The sequence below is a fragment of the Rhinoderma darwinii genome, chromosome 4, assembly GCF_050947455.1.
Source record: "Rhinoderma darwinii isolate aRhiDar2 chromosome 4, aRhiDar2.hap1, whole genome shotgun sequence".
Taxonomy (NCBI): Eukaryota; Metazoa; Chordata; class Amphibia; order Anura; family Rhinodermatidae; genus Rhinoderma; species Rhinoderma darwinii.
In genome coordinates, this window is record NC_134690.1 from 347,844,388 (window position 1) to 347,867,700 (window position 23,313).

A 23,313-nucleotide genomic window follows, 5' to 3' on the forward strand; every position below is an offset into this window, starting at 1 on the left:
TGGACCCTGCCAAGGTTCAGGCTGTGGCGGAATGGGTCCAACCTGCCTCCCTTAAGGCGTTACAGTGTTTTTTAGGGTTCGCCAACTATTACAGGAGATTTATTGCCAACTTCTCGGTCGTCGCTAAGCCTCTTACGGACCTTACCCGCAAGGGTGCTGATGTCCTCCATTGGCCCCCTGAGGCCGTCCTGGCCTTTGAGACCCTCAAGAAGTGCTTTATCTCGGCCCCCGTGCTGATTCAGCCCAACCAAGAGGAGCCATTTATTGTGGAGGTTGACGCATCCGAGGTGGGAGTGGGGGCCGTCTTGTCCCAGGGTACCAGCTCCCTCACCCATCTCCGCCCCTGTGCTTACTTCTCTAGGAAGTTTTCGCCCACGGAGAGTAACTATGATATTGGCAACCGCGAACTTCTAGCCATTAAATGGGCTTTTGAGGAGTGGCGGCACTTCCTGGAGGGGGCCAGACACCAGGTAACGGTCCTTACGGATCACAAGAATCTGGTTTTCCTAGAATCGGCCCGGAGGCTTAATCCTAGACAAGCTCGGTGGGCACTATTCTTTACGAGATTTAATTTCTTGGTTACCTATAGGGCTGGGTCCAAGAATATTAAGGCTGATGCTCTGTCACGTAGTTTCATGGCCAATCCTCCTTCTGAGAAGGATCCTGCTTGTATTTTACCCCCTGGTATAATCGTCTCTGCCACGGATTCTGATTTAGCTTCTGATATCGCGGCTGATCAGGGTGCAGCTCCCGGGAACGTCCCTGGGGACAAACTGTTTGTTCCCCTGCAATACCGGCTGAGGGTACTCAGGGAAAACCATGACTCCGCTCTATCTGGTCATCCTGGCATCTTGGGCACCAAACACCTCATTACCAGAAACTATTGGTGGCCTGGGTTGCCTAAAGACGTTAGAGCTTACGTCGCCGCTTGTGAGGTTTGCGCTAGGTCCAAAACCCCTAGGTCCCGACCTGCGGGCCTACTACGTTCCTTGCCCATTCCCCAGAGACCTTGGACCCATATCTCCATGGATTTTATCACCGATTTGCCTCCATCTCAGGGCAAGTCGGTGGTGTGGGTGGTAGTCGACCGCTTCAGCAAGATGTGCCACTTTGTGCCCCTTAAGAAGCTACCTAACGCCAAGACGTTAGCTTCTTTGTTTGTGAAACACATCCTGCGTCTCCATGGGGCCCCAGTCAATATCGTTTCTGACAGAGGGGTACAATTTGTTTCCTTATTTTGGAGAGCTTTTTGTAAAAAGTTGGAGATTGATCTGTCCTTCTCCTCCGCCTTCCATCCCGAAACTAATGGCCAAACGGAAAGGACCAACCAATCCCTGGAACAATATTTAAGATGTTTCATCTCTGACTGTCAATTCGATTGGGTCTCATTCCTTCCCCTTGCTGAATTTTCCTTGAATAACCGGGTCAGTAACTCGTCAGGGGTCTCCCCGTTTTTCTTTAATTTCGGGTTTAACCCAAGATTCTCCTCCGTCTCCCCTGGTTGTTCCAATAATCCTGAGGTAGAGGATGTTCATCGGGAACTGTGCACTGTCTGGGCCCAGGTTCAGAAGAACCTAGAGGCGTCCCAGAGCGCACAAAAGATTCAGGCGGATAGTAGACGTTCTGCTAACCCCCGGTTTGTCGTCGGGGATTTGGTCTGGTTGTCGTCCAGGAACTTGCGCCTTAAGGTCCCGTCCAGGAAGTTTGCTCCCCGATTTATTGGACCTTATAAGATCATTGAAGTCCTCAACCCTGTATCCTTCCGTCTGGAGCTCCCCCCATCATTTCGCATACATGACGTCTTCCATGCCTCCCTCCTTAAACGCTGCTCCCCGTCCTGGTCCCCCTCGAGGATACCTCCTGTTCCCGTTCTCACCCCTGAGGGGGTGGAATTCGAGGTGGCCAAGATTATGGACAGTAGGATGGTCCAGGGCTCCCTCCAGTACCTGGTCCATTGGAGAGGATACGGGCCGGAGGAGAGGACTTGGGTACCTGCCCGTGATGTTCACGCTGGGGTATTGATCAGGAGGTTCCACCTTCTCTTCCCCACTAAACCGGGTCCCCTTAGTAAGGGTCCGGTGGCCCCTCATAAAAGGGGGAGTACTGTTAGGGATCTGCCAGGTACTTCATCTAGGTATACTCCTGGGATTAATCAATCCACACCTGAGGCCAGACCTGTTCGACTGACACCATCTCCCACCAACCAGGGTGGCAGGCTCAGGAGTGGGAGAGCCTATCGCGGCCTGGTCTGTCAGAGTTAGCTCCGCCCCCTGTCCTTTATTACCTGCCCTGTTCTCTCCCTCAGTGCTTGTAATTCTTTTGGATTCCTGGCCCCACTGCTGCTTGCTCCAGCCTGCTTCTGCCGTGCTTCTGTCTTGCTGCAGTTCTGCTTGACCTGCTTTGCCCCTGGCTTGCTTCTGTCTCCTTGCCCGCTTGGGTGTACTCACTTCGTCCTGGTCCTGACTGTCCGTTCGCCGCTCCGTTTCCTCGTGGCGTTCCGTGGCTACTGCCCCTTCCCTTGCATGTTCCCTGTTTGTTTCCCTGTGCACTTAGACAGCGTAGGGACCGCCGCCCAGTTGTACCTCGTCGCCTAGGGCGGGTCGTTGCAAGTAGGCAGGGACAGGGCGGTGGGTAGATTAGGGCTCACTTTCCCTTCACCTCCTTCCGGCCATTACAATAGGTTTAGATACAGGGCCCAGCACACAGTAATCTTATACTGTATAAGATTACTGTCTGCTGGACCCTGTATCTAAGCCTACGTTGTGGTAGGCTTAGATACAGGGTCCCACAGACAGTATCACACATGGGCCCTGTATCTAAGCCTAACACGTGTTACTAATCGTTTTTTTTTGTGTGTTTTCTTACAGGTTCGGTCGTTGGACTACGTCAGATTCCAGGACTACTTCGATGATTGCTTTTTTTTTATTATCAATAAAATGGTTAATGAGGGTTGTGTGGTTTTTTTTTTTATTTCAATAAAATATTTTTTCTATGTCTTTGTGGTTTTTTTTTAAACTATATTACTACCGCCTTAGTAATGGCCGCCGGCTGATTGACAGCGTCCATTGCTAAGGCGTGGCTGTGTTAGCCGGTGCAGAGGCCAACACTAACCCCCATTATTACCCCGGTACCAACCGCCACCAGGGGTGCTGGGAAGAGCCGGGTACCATCCAGTACTTGACCATCTGTAGTGATGGTCGGCCACTGGGGTGGCCGCAGGCTGGTATTATCAGGAGGGGAAAGGCCAAAAACAGTGGCCCTTCCCACCCTGGTAATGCTAGGCTGCTGCTGCTTTATTGTATCTGGCTGGTTATGAAAAATGGGGGGGACCCCACGTAATTTAACCGGTTAAGGACTAGGCTGTTTTACAGCTAAATGACCAGAGCAAATTTTACAATTTTGCTATGTGCTTCTTTAGATGACTATAACTCTGCAGGTGAATAAAGTTCATCTTTGAATTTTACACTCTTTTTAAAGGACAGATAGGGCTTTGTTTTAGTGGTATTTGTCAGTATATATCATTTTTATTTTTTTCTCTAAAGTGGGCAAAATTGGAAAAAAATGCAAGAATTTAGCAATTGCGTCAGTTTATGCTAGCATTTTTCACACACAGTATGGACCACGGACAAAATTAATCTCCTTTCACATTCTTCCACTTCTCCCGTGCATGGAGATACCAAATATGGGTGCCTTATTCACTGTGCGGGCATGTGCCAGGGCTTGGCATAAAAGGAGGATTTTTGGCCTTTTCGGTTCAGGAATTTTGCATTTGATTTTATAGCCGCATACTGTTTACTTGGGGGCCTAATGCTGCTGAAACATTGGAAACACCCCATAAATGACTTCATTCACACAAGTAGACCCCACAAGGTTTCCTTCAAGGGGTTTATAATATTTTTAGCATGTCCAGTTTTCTTCTGAAAGTTTCTTGAATAAGATGGAACAAAATAAAATCAGCGCTTTTTTAGCAATGCATCAGTTTAGGCTAGTATTTTTCACACACGGTATAGACCACGGACAAAATTCATCTCCTTTCACATTCTTCCACTTCTCCCGTGCATGGGGATACCAAATATGTGTGCCTTATTCACTGTGTGGGCATGTGCCAGGGCTTGGCATAAAAGGAGGCTTTTTGGCCTTTTCGGTCCAGGAATTTTGCATTTGATTTTATAGCCGCATACTGTTTTCTGGGGGGCCTAATGCAGCTGAAAGATTAGAATCACCCCATAAATGACTTAATTCACACAAGTAGACCCCACAAGGTTTCGCTTCCACATTAAATGCTGTGGAAAACCAATTCGGTTTTTGCGCATGGTACCACATGCCCCAGTCCTTGCAGCATGCAAATGCCTAAACAGGGGCACACTGGAATAAAAATTGTCGCAGTACAGGTGGTACCCCTTGTGAAGCAGAGGCTGCATTATCTCCCACAAAATTTTGCTGCTGGTGGAAAGATCAGGGGGGCATCCAGGAACATTTATTGAGCGGTCCCGCCCTTCATAAATCCTGAAGGCGGTGGTATATCCTGACCCGCTTTCGCACAGTTTATAAAGCTTAACGCCATATCTTGCCCTTTTGGAAGGTAGATATTGGCGAAAACTAAGTCTGCCATGGAAGTTGAGGAGGGATTCGTCCACACTTACATTCTGCTCAGGGGTGTAGAGTTGCAGAAATAAATTATTCAGGGAATTTATTAGCGGTCTTATTTTGAACATCCGATCCCGGTTTGCATCGGTACTTGGGGGGGCCTGTGCGTTGTCGTTGAAGTGGAGGAACCTCATTATTGTCTCATAACGAGACCTGGGCATTACTGCAGAATATACTGGGGTGGCTTGGGCGGGTCTTGTTGACCAGTAAGACCTAATGGAGGGCTTTTTGACAATACCCATATTTAGGGTGAGCCCCAAATTTTTTTTAAATTCCTGCAAATTGGTGGACGTCCAATCTCTGGCATGGGTGGATGAAGGTTTCTGCCTTATATATTGAGCGGCATATAAATTTGTTTCGTGGACAATCTGATTTAGGATGTCGTCCGTTATAAATAAATGGAAGTAATCCATTTGGACAAAATTTGTATTGTCCACGGTTATGCCAGGAGTGGCAGTAAATCCGTGGATTCTAGGCCCAAAAGATGGGGCAGGTGCCCATACAAGAGCCTGGACTGGAGGGACCAGGCTGTCCCGTGCTACAGCGCTACTTGGCCCTGCGCTTTCATGTTCTGCAGTTTCAACTGCATCAGGGACAACGTCCCCTGAAGATGAACCTGAAGTGACGCTGTCATCGTCACTGCCCAAAACAGGTTCCATCTCTGACGCCATCTCTGATGCGGTCTCCGACTCAGACCACAGCATGGCGTATGCCTCCTCGGCGCTAAACAACTTCCTCGCCATAACGTCACGAACACTAACTAAACCTATTTTTTTTATTTTTTTTTTATAAAACACACAAACTAACTGGTATATAGATCTACACTACCGCTAACAAAAAAATAAACCGCTATTGCTATATATATTATATATATGTGGATATATATATAATTAAATACTCCCTACCGCCTATTCTAATAGAATAAAAGAAAGAAAGGCAGATAGATAGAAAAAAAGATAGATGGATAGATAGATTGTATAGATAGATAGAAATCTATCTATACAGAGAATGTTTTATAGTGTAACTGTATTTTTTTTCACTGTATTCTTCTGGCAGCAATTCTCTCGAGTCTCTTCTCCTCAAACTGAAACAATGTTTGAGGAGAAGAAAAGAGGCAGGAGATTTACTGCCAGAAAAGTAAAAATAAAACAAATGTGGTCGCTGTGATAGGTTTTCACAGCGACCACATGTTCAGGGACCATCAGATTGGTCCCTGATACTCTGCCCAGTGCCCAGAGCTGTTGGTAACAGCGTGGGCACAGGGCTGTGTGCACGCGATCGCGTGCACACTGTTTTATACGCAGAAATGCATGTGATCGCTGTGATTGGTTGTCACAGCGATCACATGTTCAGGGGCCAAAAGATTGGCCCCTGACATTCTGCCCAGTGCCCATGGCTGTTAGCAACAGCCAGGGCATAGAGCTGTGTGCACGCGATCGCGCGTGCACAGTCTCTGAAGTGCCGCCGTAATTAGTCTATACGGCGGACTTCAGAGACCCTGACCGCTGGCCGTATATATACAACCAGCGGTCGGGAACCTGTTAAAAAAATAAAATAAAATAATTGGAAAGAACGATGTCGGGAGCCCATGAGCCTTTAGCTACGCCCCTGTATAAGGCCCTCAATGCCACTTCAGAACTGAACGGGTACCTATAAATATAGGTTTTGGAAATTTTCTTGAAAATGTGAGAAATTGCTGCTAAAGTTCTAAGCCTTGTAACATCCTAGAAAAATAAAAGGATGTTCAAAAAACGATGCCAACATAAAGTAGACATGTGGGAAATGTTAATTAGTAACTATTGTGTATGGTATTACTATCTGTCTTACAAGCAGATACATTTAAATTTAGAAAAATGCTAATTTTTGCAAATTTTCTCTAAAGTTTGGTGATTTTCACAAACAAATACTGAATTTATTGATCACATTTTTCCACTAACATACAGTACAATATGTCAGCGGAAAAGCCTTTGTCCGAAACGCGCGTCGGGTGTGACGCCAGGCAGCAGGGTTACACATTATGGGTAAGCTGCCAATACAAAGCTGTATGCATCTTCTCACACAGTGATATGTGTGTGGGATAGGTGCTAAGCTGTACAATAGTTCGGAATCGTATACTATGACCTGGGACTCTATATAGGATTTAGAATAATGAATATTTTCTGAAGTTTTTCCAGTTGTCATTTACGGATTCATTATACCCAGTGGCGGATTAAGTAGACCATGGGCCCTGGGCTGTTACCCAAACTTGGGCCCCCCTTCCTCACCGCCGCCCTGCCGCGCCGTAACTATTTTTGACACTACTTTTTTGGGCAAGCATTAACAGTGTTACGATTTCCCTTGTCACAGGGCTGTGTCCCTACATACTGAGAGTATCACACTGTGCAGGGACACAACCTCCTGACAAGGGGAATTGTCTATCAGTCCTGGACTGCAGAAAGACTTTTTGTGAAATACAATACATATAATAAACATGTCAGGAGAGGTGACAGATTCTCTATAAATCTAGTGACTCACAGGTGACGACGTCTAAGATTCTAGTAGTTTTTTTCCTCTTTTCTTCTCCATCCGGTCCAGCGCTCATGACGACTTCTCCCGGCCATGACTCATTTCTGCAGAATTTGCCACTCAGACATCTCCTCACTTTTCCAACATTTCCACACCTATAAACGAAAATAAAGTTATCATGGTGCCACATACCGTACCCCTAAATATAATAGCACCAAACACTGCGCGCCTGAATATAATACCACACACTGTAAAACACCACATACACACAGCCCCCTGTACATAGTGCCACACACAGCTCCCTGTATATAGTGCCACACACAGCCCCTGTAGATATTACACACCCCCATAGATATCGCCATACACAGCCCCCTCTATATATCACACATCCTCCCCGTAGAGAGCGTTACACACAGCCCCATATAGATAGTGCCATACAGCCCCCTGTAGAGAGCGCCACACAGCCCTCCCCCTCTTGTAAATAGCACCAAAAAGCCCCCCCTATAAAGAGCGCCACACACATACCACTGTGGATAGCACTACACAGCCCCCCCTTGTATATAGTGGCACACAGCGCTCCCCTTGTATATAGTGCCACACAGCGCTCCCCCTTGTATATAGTGGCACACAGCGCTCCCCTTGTATATAGTGCCACACAGCGCTTCCCCTTGTATATAGTGCCACACAGCGCTCCCCTTGTATATAGTGCCACACAGCGCTCCCCCTTGTATATAGTGGCACACAGCGCTCCCCCTTGTATATAGTGGCAAACAGCGCTCCCCCTTGTATATAGTGGCACACAGCGCTCCCCCTTGTATATAGTGGCACACAGCGCTCCCCCTTGTATATAGTGGCACACAGCGCTCCCCCTTGTATATAGTGCCACAAGGTTATGTACACATTTAAAAACTTTATATCATAATTTTATATATAAATATATATATATATATATATTACCCAATTACCCTAATATAGACATGTAATATATTACAATTTACGGTAAACAATGACGATTACAAATAAAAGGTCTATTTTAGGGTAAAACTATGTTATTACCAAAAAAAATAGCTGAAACGTAAAAAAGCTTATTTGTTTACTATTATTTTCAAACTTTATGAATAAAAATTGTAAAATAGCAAAAAAGGTGTGTATAAAAACGATAAAAAACGAAACCTGCATTGTCTACGGAAAAAACGTCGCAAAAATCACGTCGTTTTTATTTATTTTTTATAAAAATGTGTGTTTGGTGCAACTTTGTGATTACGTTTTATTAAAAAATATTTTCGCTTTTTGAGATACAGCTGCTTTGTATCCTGTATCCGTCAGGTCAGCAGGACTGACGGGATCAGTGAAACGGGCCCTGCGCTAAATTATAATCTTAGATGTGATAGATTTGAGCTGGATCCTGCGTGTCACTGATCCTGTCAGTCCTGCTGACCTGACGGATACAGGATACAAAGCAGCTGTATCTCAAAAAGTAAAAATATTTTTTAATAAAATGTAATTACAAAGTTGCACCAAACACACATTTTTATAAAAAATAAATAAAAACGACGTGATTTTTGCGACGTTTTTTCCGTAGACAATGCAGGTTTCGTTTTTTATCGTTTTTATACACACCTTTTTTTGCTATTTTACAATTTTTATTCATAAAGTTTCAGCTATTTTTTTTTGGTAATAACATAGTTTTACCCTAAAATAGACCTTTTATTTGTAATCGTCATTGTTTACCGTAAATGTTAATATATTACATGTCTATATTAGGGTAATTGGGTCAGCGCTAGCGTTACAGCAATGATTGGCGGGGGGGACGACGTTTTTTATTGGGGGTGGGTATTTTATGTGTATTTATTATTTCATTTTTTTTTTTGCACTTTATTATTTTTTTATCACTGTGGTCTGTTCCTCAAAGGTCAAAAAATACCTTTTTGGAACTTTTTTTTTTTTTTTCTTTCTTTTACACCATGTTTTTCCACTGTAACTGGAGCTGTACAACAGCCCCAGTTACAGGGGAAATCAGCCCTCTTATAGTGACGATTGTCACTAATAGGGCTGTGCTGGGTCTAGTTAGACCCAGCAGCAGCCTGCCACTAACGGCACCCGGCGATCATGTGACCAGTCACATGATCACCGGGAGGAATAGAGACAGCGCCGCTGCTGCTGTCTCTATTCCTATACACAGCGTTCATTGAACGCTGTGTAAGAAGACATCGGAGAAGACAGAAGCAGCGAAAGCTGCTTCTGTCTTCTCCTCAGGGTCCCCGGCAGTCACTGACAGCCGGAGACCCGACATTCAGCTGCCCGATCGCGCGGGCAGCAAGTTAAAACCCGAGCCGTAGAAAGTCTATGGCTCGGGTTTTAAGGACCCGTCCCTGACCGCTGGCCGTAAAAATACAGCCAGCGGTCGGGAACCAGTTGGGCAGGAGGATAAGCCTGCTGTACTGACCTCAGCGCCGGTGACCGACCGCCCGGCTCTTGTCTTGCAGATTCGGAGTAACAGAACAGCCGTCCGTCGCTGTTCTGTTACTCAATGGCGGCGGCCAGCACTTTTTAGGGAGGCGTGTCCTACCCCTTTCCCGGCCAATTCCCTGCTCCTCCCCTCCTCATCTTCGTTAGTTAGCAGCGCTAGCGCGCTGAATAGGTACCTTTGCCAGATGATGTGCGGTTCGGGCTGCCATGGGCCCCCTGGGAGCCTCGGGCCCCGGGCGGCCGCCCGAATCGCCCATATGATAATCCGCCACTGATTATACCCCCAATGTACATGCTACTACTTATCCTGTTACGTATAGCTGTCTGGCTTCCATTTTTCTTCCACACTGTGGTAGTCATCTTTGATTTTAAATATGTGTGTTTTTACGTTTTGTACTAATAAAAATTATGTTTTTATCAGCAATAGCTTTGTTCTGACTACAATTCTTTAGGTTGTTGTTCTAATATTTCAGGAGTCACTGCTGATGTTATCAGTAGCCATGGGCATTACTTTTACTACATGCCCTTCCCCCATATATGATATATCATTAGATGAAACTCATCTTAATTAAAAGGGGTATTTAGGTTGTCCTCCACATTGGTTATGTCAGTCCTGAAGGGGTTAAAGAGCAATTCCACTATGGGAAACTACAGAAGTGGTCCAGAGGCTAAAACATTCATTAGGAATCAAGTGAATTGTCTCCACCACACATGGAGGACTGTTAGTAGGTATAACCCCTAGTTCTACTGAAGACCTGACCAGGCTAGGAGTTATTTTAATTTGTCCATTTGGTGGATATGGGCAGTTTCTTTCTATCATTAATTATCATATAATTACAAGACGCAGATTTTTTTTTTTTTGTTCCTAAATGGAAAGGGAGTAACTAGAGGGAGAGAAGTTTTGACTCCAGGGTCAAGTTCCAGTCGTGTTATAACATCCTTGATGTCACCAGTGGCGGATTAAGAAGACCATGGGCCCTGGGCTGTTACCCAAACTTGGGCCCCCCTTCTCCACCACCACCCTGCCGCGCCGTAACTATTGCTAACACTACCTAAACACTAGTACACAAAGTAGGCACATTATGCACAAAGTACACACAGTACGCACATTATGCACAAAGTACGCACATTATGCACAAAGTACGCACATTATGCACAAAGTACACACAGTACACAAAGTAGGCACATTATGCACAAAGTATGCACATTATGCACATTATGCACAAAGTACGCACAGTACACAAAGTACCACATTATGCACAAAGTACACAAAGTAGGCACATTATGCACAAAGTACGCACAGTACACAAAGTACCACATTATGCACAAAGTACGCAAATTATGCACAAAGTACGCACATTATGCACAAAGTACGCACATTATGCACATTATGCACAAAGTACGCACATTATGCACAAAGTACACAAAGTAGGCACATTATGCACAAAGTACGCACATTATGCACAAAGTACACAAAGTACCACATTATGCACAAAGTACACAAAGTAGGCACATTATGCACAAAGTACGCACATTATGCACAAAGTACACAAAGTACGCACATTATGCACAAAGTAGGCACATTATGCACAAAGTACGCACATTATGCACAAAGTACGCACATTATGCACAAAGTATGCACAGTACACAAAGTACCACATTATGCACAAAGTACGCACATTATGCACAAAGTACACACATTATGCACAAAGTACACAAAGTACGCACATTATGCACAAAGTAGGCACATTATGCACAAAGTACGCACATTATGCACAAAGTAGGCACATTATGCACAAAGTACGCACATTATGCACAAAGTACGCACATTATGCACAAAGTATGCACATTATGCACAAAGTATGCACAGTACACAAAGTACCACATTATGCACAAAGTACGCACATTATGCACAAAGTAGGCACATTATGCACAAAGTACGCACATTATGCACAAAGTACACAAAGTAGGCACATTATGCACAAAGTACGCACATTATGCACAAAGTACACAAGGTACCACATTATGCACAAAGTACACAAAGTAGGCACATTATGCACAAAGTACGCACATTATGCACAAAGTACACAAAGTACGCACATTATGCACAAAGTAGGCACATTATGCACAAAGTACGCACATTATGCACAAAGTACACAAAGTACGCACATTATGCACAAAGTATGCACAGTACACAAAGTACCACATTATGCACAAAGTACGCACATTATGCACAAAGTACACACATTATGCACAAAGTACACAAAGTACGCACATTATGCACAAAGTACGCACATTATGCACAAAGTACGCACATTATGCACAAAGTAGGCACATTATGCACAAAGTATGCACAGTACACAAAGTACCACATTATGCACAAAGTACGCACATTATGCACAAAGTACGCACATTATGCACAAAGTACGCACAAAGTACGCACATTATGCACAAAGTACGCACAAAGTACGCACATTATGCACAAAGTACGCACAGTACAAAGTACGCACATTATGCACAAAGTACGCACAGTACACAAAGTACACACATTATGCACAAAGTACACAAAGTAGGCACATTATACACAAAGTATGCATAGTACACAAAGTACACACGAGTATGCACATTATACACTAAGTAGGCACATTATATACGAGTATGCACATTATACACAAAGTACACCTTGTAAACACATGAATATGGACATTAAACATACATGAATATGGACATTAAACATACATGAATATGGACATTAAACATACATGAATATGGACATTAAACATACATGAATATGGACATTAAACATACATGAATATGGACATTAAACACACATGAATATGGATATTAAACACACATGCACTTACCTTTTATGTCTTCACTGCAGCTCTTCTCCTGCTCACAGCACAGAGCCCGCCGACAGTCTCCCCTCCCCCATGTCCCGACAGCTAGCAGCAGAGATGTTTAGAGCAGGGAAGGGGGGCTGGAGGGGGAGCTTCTAAAGCAGCACAGACCACGGCTGCTAAGTAGAAGCAAAGCTCCCCTCGCCTGACAGGTGCGGTCCTGGCACCGGGGCTCCCTCCAGTGCTAGCGACGCCACTGGGCATGAGGGGGTTCGGGCGGTCATAGGCTCCTTGGGCCCCCTGGCAGTCTTGGGCCCCGGGCGACCGCCCGAAACGCCCTAATGATAATCCGCCACTGGATGTCACTGGCACATAATAGTACCCACAGCTGCCAATAGCTAAAAAGCTGACCCGAGGGCCACATGTGGTTCTTGAGTCAGTAGTTGGGAATACTGCACTGATCAAAGTGCTGTTATCAGTCAACTAAGGGATCAGAACATACCCTAAAAGATGGACAGTGTACATCAAACGGGGCAGTTTATCCTTGAAAAATGATACTAGCAAAACACCAAGTTAGAAGTATATTATTTACGCAAATGAAGAAAGTGAAAACTTGGTATCTGCAAGTGCCATTCTACAAATATTATCAGAGAATTTAATGAAAACACATTTATTTACCAATCTAACACATATTATCAATATTTGTAGCATACATTGTGAAAGAAGAGAAAGTATGTGAGAGAGTTTATGCTGCCTGATCTGCTGAAAGCATCAGATGAGGAGACGCTGCTGAGTAAATGGGTTTATAAATTCATAGTAACTTAAGCAGAAACATAAGACTGCAAGGAAGATGGGTGACACCACCTAAAGTGGCTGTAATGGGTGACGCCCCGTATATATGAGCTGTTCTTTGTCCATATTAGTTGCCTAGCTTTTGCAAAAATAGAACTAAGAGGAGGCCGTTATAATTTCTGGTGCATGGCTCTAAATATATAAATATAAAATGGAATATGGAAGTGATTGTTTGAAAATACATTCTGTTCTAGTAAGCCGATACGGTACCCAACAATATGTAAAACTCAAATGTTGAAAATCATGTGCAGTAAAATGACTAATGGATGTAACAGGGATTGAATACGAAATACGATTGCAATGTTAACCAGTGGAATTCAGAGAGTAACTTAAAGCATCTGGGCCTCAATGCAAAATCTTTAACAGGAGCCCCCCCATCTATCATATGCTATTAAAATAGTGGTTCCTTTTATGTGGCAGATGGCCCTTTGGGTAGGGCCAGCCTTAGAGGTGTGTGACCTTAGCGAGTGCACATGGCGCTGCACCCTCCCAGCATGTAGGGGGCGTCACTGGGCTTTGCCTCTGCTCTGTCCTCTGCACTTTTTTACACACATGGAGTAAACAAGAGCCGAGGCAAAGGAGAGGAGGCTCCGCCCACAGCTCACCTTGCAAGAAACCTGTGAGCCTTTCAGCAAGGAGATGGTAAATGCCTGTGTGTGTGTGTCTATGTGTCTGTGTTTGTATGTGTATATGTTCCAGTACGTGTGTATATGTGCCTGTGTCTATATATGTGTCTGCATGTGTATATATGTCTCTTTGTAAGTGTGTGTTCAGTATTAAAGTAGAACAAATAAAACGAAGACATCTGTGCTGCCCCCTATATATACACACTATGCTGCCCCTTAAGGGAAACACCACATTTTCATTTAGGGTATGTGCACACACACTAATTACGTCCGTAATTGACGGACGTATTTCGGCCGCAAGTACCGGACCGAACACAGTGCAGGGAGCCGGGCTCCTAGCATCTTAGTTATGTACGATGCTAGGAGTCCCTGCCTCTCTGCAGGACTACTGTCCCGTACTGTAATCATGTTTTCAGTACGGGACAGTTGTCCTGCAGCGAGGCAGGGACTCCTAGCATCGTACATAAGTATGATGCTAGGAGCCCGACTCCCTGCACTGTGTTCGGTCCGGTACTTGCAGGCCGAAATACGTCCGTCCATTACGGACGTAATTAGTGTGTGTGCACATACCCTAATGGTAATCTATAAAACTACCAAATTCATGGCAATTAATATAATATGCATGCGTGTGTGTGGGTATACTTATCTTAGTTTATTATCTGTGATGTTACATAGGCCTGCATGTAACATCTATTATATAAAACATCTAAACACCCCTGTTAAAATGCCAAGTTTTTGTCATGTTACAAAATCAGTCTCAAGATTAATCATTTCAGAACTTTTTCCACCTTTAATGTTACCTGTAATCTGTACAATTGTATTTAAAAACAAACTGAAATCTTTTAGAGTTTGTTGAATTACCCTTTGATTTTATGACACAATTCAGTTTTTTTGGGTAGAAATCTATCAGCATGGCATATTTTGACTTGGCAATTGTTTCGGGTCTGAACCATTCCAAAACTTTGATCTTCTTCTGGTGAAGCCATTCTTTTGTTGATTTGGAGGTATGCGTTGGGTCATTGTCGTGCTGAAAGGTGAAATTCCTCTTCAGCTTTTTAGCAGAGGCCTGCAGGTTTTGTGACAATATTGCCTGCTATTTGGAACTGTTCATAATTCCCTCCACCTTGACTAAAGCCCCAGTTCCAGCTGCAGAAAAACAGCCCCAAAGCATAATGCTGCCTCCACCATGCTTCACTGTGGGTATGGTGTTCTTTTGGTGATGTGCAGTGTTGACTTTGCGGCAAACATACCTTTTGGAATTATGGCCAAAAAGTTCAACCTTAGTCTCATCAGACCAGAACACGTTTTCCTTTTTCTTTGCAAACCATAGCCGGGCTTGGATGTTTTTCTTTGTTAGAAAAGGCTTCCGTCTTGCCTTCCTACCCTACAGCCCAGACATATGAAGAATATGGGAGATTGTTGTCACATGCACTACATAACCAGTACCTGCCAGAAAGTCCTTAAGCTCCTTTAATGTTGCTGTAGGCCTCTTGGTAGCCTCCCAGACCAATTTTCATCTTGTCTTTTCATCAAATTTTGAGGGACGTCCAGTTCTTGGCAATGTCACTGTTGTGCCAAATGTATCCATTTCTTGATGACCGTCTTCACTGTGTTCCATGGTGTCACGGTCACAGGGTATGTGGACCCACCGTAGCGGAGAGGCAGCTGACCAGGTCTCAGTCTATACAAAAGTCTATAGCAGTTCGTAACACTCGGGTACCTGAACTAGTCCAGACAGTGGCTGTGGCTTCAGCATGGATGGAGGTCAGTGCAGCAGGTTGCGCCAGACGTGGCGGGCAGTACAAGATGTGGCAGAAGACACGACGTGGCAGAAGACACTGGACGTGGCAGAAGACACTGGATGTGGCAAACGACAGAAGGTGCAGTAGGACACGACTCCAATACTAGTAGACACAGGAACAAGAACACAGCATGGGATACAAGAACAGGTAACAGGGCACAGGTAACAACTGGAACGGGAAACACTAAGGGACCATTTGCAAGACAGACTTGGGATATACTAACAACGCTCAGGCAAGGATCAGAAGGGTTGGGGCCCTCTTATAGACTAGTAAATCATCTGGATTGATGATGATTCTTTTCATGTGCGTGCGCAAGCCCTTTAAGAGTGCGCGCGCACTCTACGGGACACAGCGGATCGGAAGTGAGTGCTGGTGTCTCCTAGGAAGGAGACAGGGACCAGCGCTCACAGATCCATGGCCGCGGGCATCGGGAGGTGAGTAAACCTGACGGCCCGCGGCCATGGACGCTACACATGGTATATCTAATAACTTGGAAATTCTTTGGTACCCTTCTCCTGACTGATGCCTTTCAACAACCTTTGATGTGTTGTAAGCTCTTTATGGACCATGGCTTTTGCTGTCACATGCAACAAAGAAAATGTCAGGAAAATCCTAATAGAACAGTTGAACTTTATATGGGGTTACTCAGAATCACTTTAAATAATGGCAGCTGTTGTACTGACTACTATTTAACATGAGTTTAAATATGATTGGCTAATTCTGAACACAACCACATCCCCAATTATAAGAAGGTGTTCACACTTATGCAACCACATTATTGTAGTTTTTTGGTTTGTTTTTTTCCATTCTAAATTATTTCAGTTTGTTTTTCAATGGAATTATACAGATTGTGGGTCACATAAAAGGTGGAAAAAGTTCTGAAATGATTAGTCTTGTACTGATTTTTTGACACGACAAAAACCTAGCATTTTAGCAGGGGTGTGTAGACTTTTTATATCCACTGTATGCCACTGTGTGGTTATGTATGGATCTGTATGTGAATGTGTCTTTGTGCTTGTACATATCTGTGTGTCTATATATGTGCCTTTATGTATTTGTATATGTTCCTGTCTCTGTATTTATGTGCCTGTGTGTGTGTCTGTATATATGTGTCTGTATGTCTAAATATCTGTCTTTATGTATGTACAGTATATATGTTCCAGTATGTGCGTGTCTATATATGTGTGGTTCATTTTTGGTTTGTGGAGGGCAGCAATAAAGAGTCCCGCACAGGGCGCCATACAACCTAAGTCCGCTCCTGCCTTCGGGTCCCTCAGGGCATGGCTGCAACAGCAACCTATGCACCCACTATGGCTACGCCCCTGCTGAAATGAAATATGCTCAATAAATGTCACCAACATAAGTAAATACATGAAAATGTCTCTTGACTTTTAATGTCGGTTGCATGTTTGAGTTGTTTTTCAAATAGTGACATTAATTTGTGGGATTAAGTAATCTTACATTTCTAAAACATTAGAACTGCCTAAGCTTAAAATAACTGATGACTTTCTACATTGTTTGCTTATAAGTGGTGCAGCTATAATAGAAAGTGAAATCATGACATGGTGCCTGCTATACCCACCCTTTCCTCAGCAAGAAGCTTTACTCTCTTAATAGCCCCCGCATATCTATTCCCTTGTTTTTGCCACCCCCTTCATCTTATGCGTGTATATATAACCTATGTTGAGATATATATATATACAGTGGAGGAAATAAGTATTTGATCCCTTGCTGATTTTGTAAGTTTGTCAAAGTCATGAACAGTCTAGAATTTTTAGGCTAGGTTACTTTTACCAGTGAGAGATAGATTATATAAAAAAAAAAAAAAGAAAATCACATAGTCAAAGTTATATATATTTATTTGCATTGTGCAAAGAGAAATAAGTATTTGATCCCCTACCAACCATTAAAAGTTCAGCCTCCTCCAGACCAGTTACACGCTCCAAATCAACTGGGTGCCTGCATTAAAGACAGCTGTCTTATATGGTCACCTGTATAAAAGACTCCTGTCCACAGACTCAATTAATCAGTCTGACTCTAACCTCTACAACATGGGCAAGACCAAAGAGCTTTCTAAGGATGTCTGGGACAAGATCATAGACCTGCACAAGGCTGGAATGGGCTACAAAACCATAAGTAAGACGCTGGGTGAGAAGGAGACAACTGTTCGTGCAATAGTAAGAAAATGGAAGACATACAAAATGACTGTCAATCGACATCGATCTGGGGCTCCATGCAAAATCTCACCTCGTGTGGTATCCTTGATCATGAGGAAGGTGAGAGCTCAGCCGAAAACTACACGGGGGGAACTTGTTAATAATCTCAAGGCAGCTGGGACCACAGTCACCAAGAAAACCATTGGTAACACATCACGCCGTAATGGATTAAAATCCTGCAGTGCCCGCAAGGTCCCCCTGCTCAACAAGGCACATGTACAGGCCCGTCTGAAGTTTGCAAATGAACATCTGGATGATTCTGAGAGTGATTGGGAGAAGGTGCTGTGGTCAATTGAGCTCTTTGGCATTAACTCTACTCGCCGTGTTTGGAGGAAGAGAAATGCTGCCTATGACCCAAAGAACACCATCCCCACTGTCAAGAATGGAGGTGGAAACATTATGTTTTGGGGGTGTTTCTCTGCTAAGGGCACAGGACTACTTCACCGCATCAATGGGAGAATGGATGGAGTGATGTACCGTCAAATCCTGAGTGACAACCTCCTTCCCTCCACCAGGACATTAAGAATGGCTCGTGGCTGGGTCTTCCAGCACGACAATGACCCGAAACATACAGCCAAGGCAACAAAGGAGTGGCTCAAAAAGAAGCACATTAAGGTCATGGAGTGGCCTAGCCAGTCTCCAGACCTTAATCCCATTGAAAATTTATGGAGGGAGCTGAAGATCCGAGTTGCCAAGCGACAGCCTCGAAATCTTAATGATTTACAGATGATCTGCAAAGAGGAGTGGGCCAAAATTCCATCTAACATGTGTGCAAACCTCATCATCAACTACTAAAAACGTCTGACTGCTGTGCTTGCCAACAAGGGTTTTGCCACCAAGTATTAAGTCTTGTTTGCCAAAGGGATCAAATACTTATTTCTGTGCACAATGCAAATAAATATATATAATTTTGACAATGTGATTTTCAGTTTTTTTTTAAATATAATCTATCTCTCACTGGTAAAATTAACCTAGCCTAAAAATTGTAGACTGTTCATGTCTTTGACAGTGGGCAAATTTACAAAATCAGCAAGGGATCAAATACTTATTTCCTTCACTGTATATATATATATATATATGTATATATATATATATATATATATATATATATATATATATATATATATATATATATATATATATATATATATGTACTCATTTCCCTGCTAACAGGTGTATTTCAATTGCTTGTCTAATGTTTTTGGATTGGATCTGCTGTTGCAAGGTTAAATAGTCATGTCTTCTTGTAGTATTGCAAAACGAAATAATATAAAAATTCAATCATCATATGGTTCACCTTAAACTGGCTGTGTGGCCATTCATAGTAATAGGACAGGGTAGGAGGCATCAGACAACTCCTTGATATATAATTTGTTAGGGCTTCATGAGTGAGTGGAGAAGGGGTAAAAAATAGAAAAGAGATCCACCCTCTGATTAATCCAGGATCTAATGCAACCAAAAGAGTCAAAAGTGAACCTTATATATCTCCTGAAAAGGGCTGCTGACTAATATTTTTCAAGTGCATCTTTTAAGCATCTTCTCAAATGTCCAATATATGTGTTGCTTAACCACAAAGTATATGGATGTCTGTAAGGTGCCCCCAACAGAGACTACCAGGCCCTGGTAATGGTTGTTTTTCTACATGAACAGCTCCCGGGGGAGATTTGATTATACCAACCACCGCATCAGAATCTGTTCTATTAATTGACTCTGCAACCTCCAGTTTTTCATTGTCTGTCACTACATTTGCCTATACCACCATATACAATGATAGATTTTACACCCTTCAATGAAAACTGTGTGGAGACTGCGGCCAGTACCACTGTAAACCGGACCTGTAAACCTGACATACGGTCACTATAAAGAGAAGCAGCACTTCATGTGCTAAAATGCACCCACTTGTCCACCTAAGTCCACTTTGCTCTCATAATGCCGTATCCATTAAACCTTTCCCCCCAGTATTTACCCAGAATTGCAATCAATAGAATCCTGCCTAGCGGAATGGCTAAGGCCTCACACACACAAACGTGTTTTTGCGGCCGCAATTCACCCACAAATCTGAGGGTGAATTGCGGTCCCATTCATTTCTATGGGCCCATGCACAAGACCATGGTTTCCACGGTCCGTGCATTGCCCGGGAGTCTGGACCGCAAAAAGTTAGGACATGTCTTATTACGGACGCAATTTTGCGGTCCGGGCTCATTGAAATGAATGTACACGGCCATGTGCATTACTACGGTCATGTGCATGAGGCCTTGCTCAAAAGTGGGTTTCTCTCTTTTACTCAAAACCCAACCACGAGACTCTTTACACTAAGCTTGGAGCTATGTACTGCACAAAAATTGTACATGACAAGAATGATATAAGCGTAACCATCACAAGTGTGTATCAAGTAGAGCTGGGTAATGATATTACGTTGGGTTATACCATTGCTGTGATAGCCACCTCTGGTGGTAAGACAGTGTCAGTCTATTCTTGATGGGTTCTTCCAAATTTTCTCAAACAACCGCATTCCTTTTAATGACCCCGTAGACAAAGACAATGTCGGCATGGTTACTCCGGTGGTTTTTGCCACATAACTTTTGCAGCTGTTACCTAACTGTTCAGTGCACAGTTCCATTGCTTTATGGTTGCTGTAGTTTTTTTCTCACCTCTCATACCATTTGACATTTTAGCCCCATTAGAAAGGAGGCGGCTTTATGATCAGTCTCTATTACTGTTTATAGGTCTTTAACAACTCCCTACAAAATTATAAAATATTCTATTTGGCCTGAGTGAGGACATGACCCAGAAGTTTCTCTGTTTTGTCTACTGACTGCTAAACCTTCCTTTTTGTATACAGTGTATGTTGGTTATCTTGATTAGTTTTTTTAATATGTTTCCACACTTAACCCATGTGAATCAGCACTACTTAACCTAAAGAAAGTGCATCGCTTTAAAGCTTGTCCTTGGAAATACTGCTAGTGCAAACTTAAAAAAATCATCAGATACGGTACTCATTTTTTAGCCACATATTGTAAATAGTATCTTCAAATCATAAATTGGCAGCAGTGTCTTCGGTCAATGAAAACCACATCTTTCCTTCTTATTGTTTTCTGACTGTATTACACAGCCGCAGCCCCTCTCTCATACATTCATGTGTTACTACACTGAGCTGTGCGGCCGCACAGCTTAGTATCGAAATACATGAAACAATGGTATCAAACCGTTTGGGGATGCAGAGTATCGAAACAGTATTGAAGTTTTGATGCATCGTGCATCCCTAATACACAGTACAGATAAGGCTCTATATGCAGCCACTCCCTGGTCTCTGGGAGAGGAGCTGTACTCCATCATAAACTGTAATAATCTATGACATTTCTCTCTCATTCAGTTCAGCTGCTATAAAGCACACACACCCTGCTGTACTTTCTATACAGAAACAACAGGAAGGAAGTATTTATCTCCAGTATGGCCACCGAGGGACGTTTTTATCAATAAAAAAAATGAACAAAAGGTTTTATTTCTCTTCTACATACTTACATATAATTAAACTAAAATTACATACATGATACATTTCTATTAGGTCGTTTTGCTTGTGTATGAGACTTCTGTTGTACACGTTAAATACATAAGTTTTATTTTTTTATTGTGTGGGGGCAGGTTTAAAACATGAAATAAGCAACTTTACCTTCTATATAGCTGAACACCAACAATATGATACTTTTGATCAAATTGATTTCCCTTGATCCTTGGAAGCTGTTTACTGTGCAATCATAGGACTTTATTAAAGTATTCTGCTAAATACTGTATATAAAAGGACATGAATAAGTTAGTCAGGTATTAAGAATTGTATTTATATTAAAAAAGAAAACTAATTATAATGTTCAACTCTTTACAAATACAAGATAAAACCAAAAACATTTTATAATAAAATAATCTGTTGTATAAAAAAAGGATCATATAATATTGGGTCTTATTTCAGTGAATAATAATAATAAAATGCATATGCAAAATTCTGAAAAAAAAACACTTATCAACATGTAAAAAACTTGACAATCAGGGGGCACTATTTTTTATTTGAAAATGTCTTAGCATACCTGCCTAACATCTTTTATAGAAAAATGTCACAGCATACTTGTGTAATATGAAAGAGCACACTGTATATGAACTAGAATGGTCCAGCATTCGCTTAAGGCAGATGGGCAGTATTTCTCCGGAGCTATATAGTAAGGTACGATCAATTATTCGAAAGAAGAAAAGGAGGGACTAGCGACCTAACAACAGAATCCAGACTCAAATTAGTTTCCCTGCAGAGCATACTTTCTGCCCATATGTACTATGAAGGTATCTGGCACAATTTGAAATAAAAATGACTGCATGACACTATTTACAACTATATGAGGATGCCCCCAGATAATCATGTGTTTTTTGCATTACAGGATACTCTTTAAGTGAAGTTACAATGTGACAAGAGATGTCCTTGCTGCTTCAAGAAAATCATATGTTATCTCCGATGTATCAAACGGCTTGTGAAGACTATCAGGTGACAGCAGGAAATGAATGGCTCCTTCTTTCTCCCGGTTTTGTTTTAGAAAATCAGCAATTGCTTTCCAGCGTGTAGCTTCTGTCTCGTCCTCTGCCCATCTAGGTGTCTGAAGGAATGTTGATTCTAAAAGAGGGTATGCAGTATCATGGTACACTTGGATGAATGTATTCTTCATGAATTCCACATCTCTCTATAGAAAAAGATAAAAGATGTAGAGTAAGCACATGGAAATGCTTTAGAAAACCATGGAAATTTGCTATAAAACCCCATGTGGTTTTGCAGCGCGGATCTTGGATGCGCGGCACACTGGGTGTATGGGCTCCCTAATGGACTTCGGCCTTCATTGATTTTGTAATGGCGGGGTAGGGAGACAGACAGGTGAGCCCTAATCTACCCGCCACTCAGTCCCTGCCTACTTGCAACGGCCCGTCCTAAGCGACGGCGTACAACTGGGCGACGGTCCGTACGCTCATTAAGTGCACGACAGACAAACAGACAAGGGTACACAGAAGCTAAGGGAAATGGGGCTGTTGCCCACGGCAACCCCGTGAGCAACAATAGTGAACGAGCCGAGTCAACCCAGGAATGGACGAGGTACAAAACGCAGAGCAGGAGAATAGTGAACGAGCCGAGTAAAACCAGGAAGGAGAATAGTCAGTCAAGCCAGGGTCAATATAAAGCAGAAGACAAGTAGTAAGTAGCAGCAGCAGAGCCAGGAAACAGACTGAAAGAATCACAGGCAAAGGAGGAGCAGGAAGTGAAGGTATAAATAGACAGAGGGCGGGAGCTAGCTCCGTCTGGCCAGGCTGTGATAGGCTCTCCCACTCC

At 43.2% G+C, this 23,313-nt stretch overlaps 1 protein-coding gene across 2 annotated transcripts in view; it reads right to left on the reverse strand.

Annotated features, from left to right (window-relative positions):
* Nucleotides 1–21,438: 21,438 nt before the first annotated feature.
* The window catches only part of NPHP1 (nephrocystin 1), a 66,806-nt gene continuing 64,931 nt past the window's right edge, over nt 21,439–23,313 (reverse strand). For both annotated transcript variants that reach the window (XM_075864476.1, XM_075864474.1), the window contains one exon: nt 21,439–22,675. In XM_075864476.1, coding sequence (XP_075720591.1) covers nt 22,397–22,675 — 279 coding nt within the window. In that variant the 3' untranslated portion in view covers nt 21,439–22,396. The remainder of the gene's footprint in view (nt 22,676–23,313) is intronic.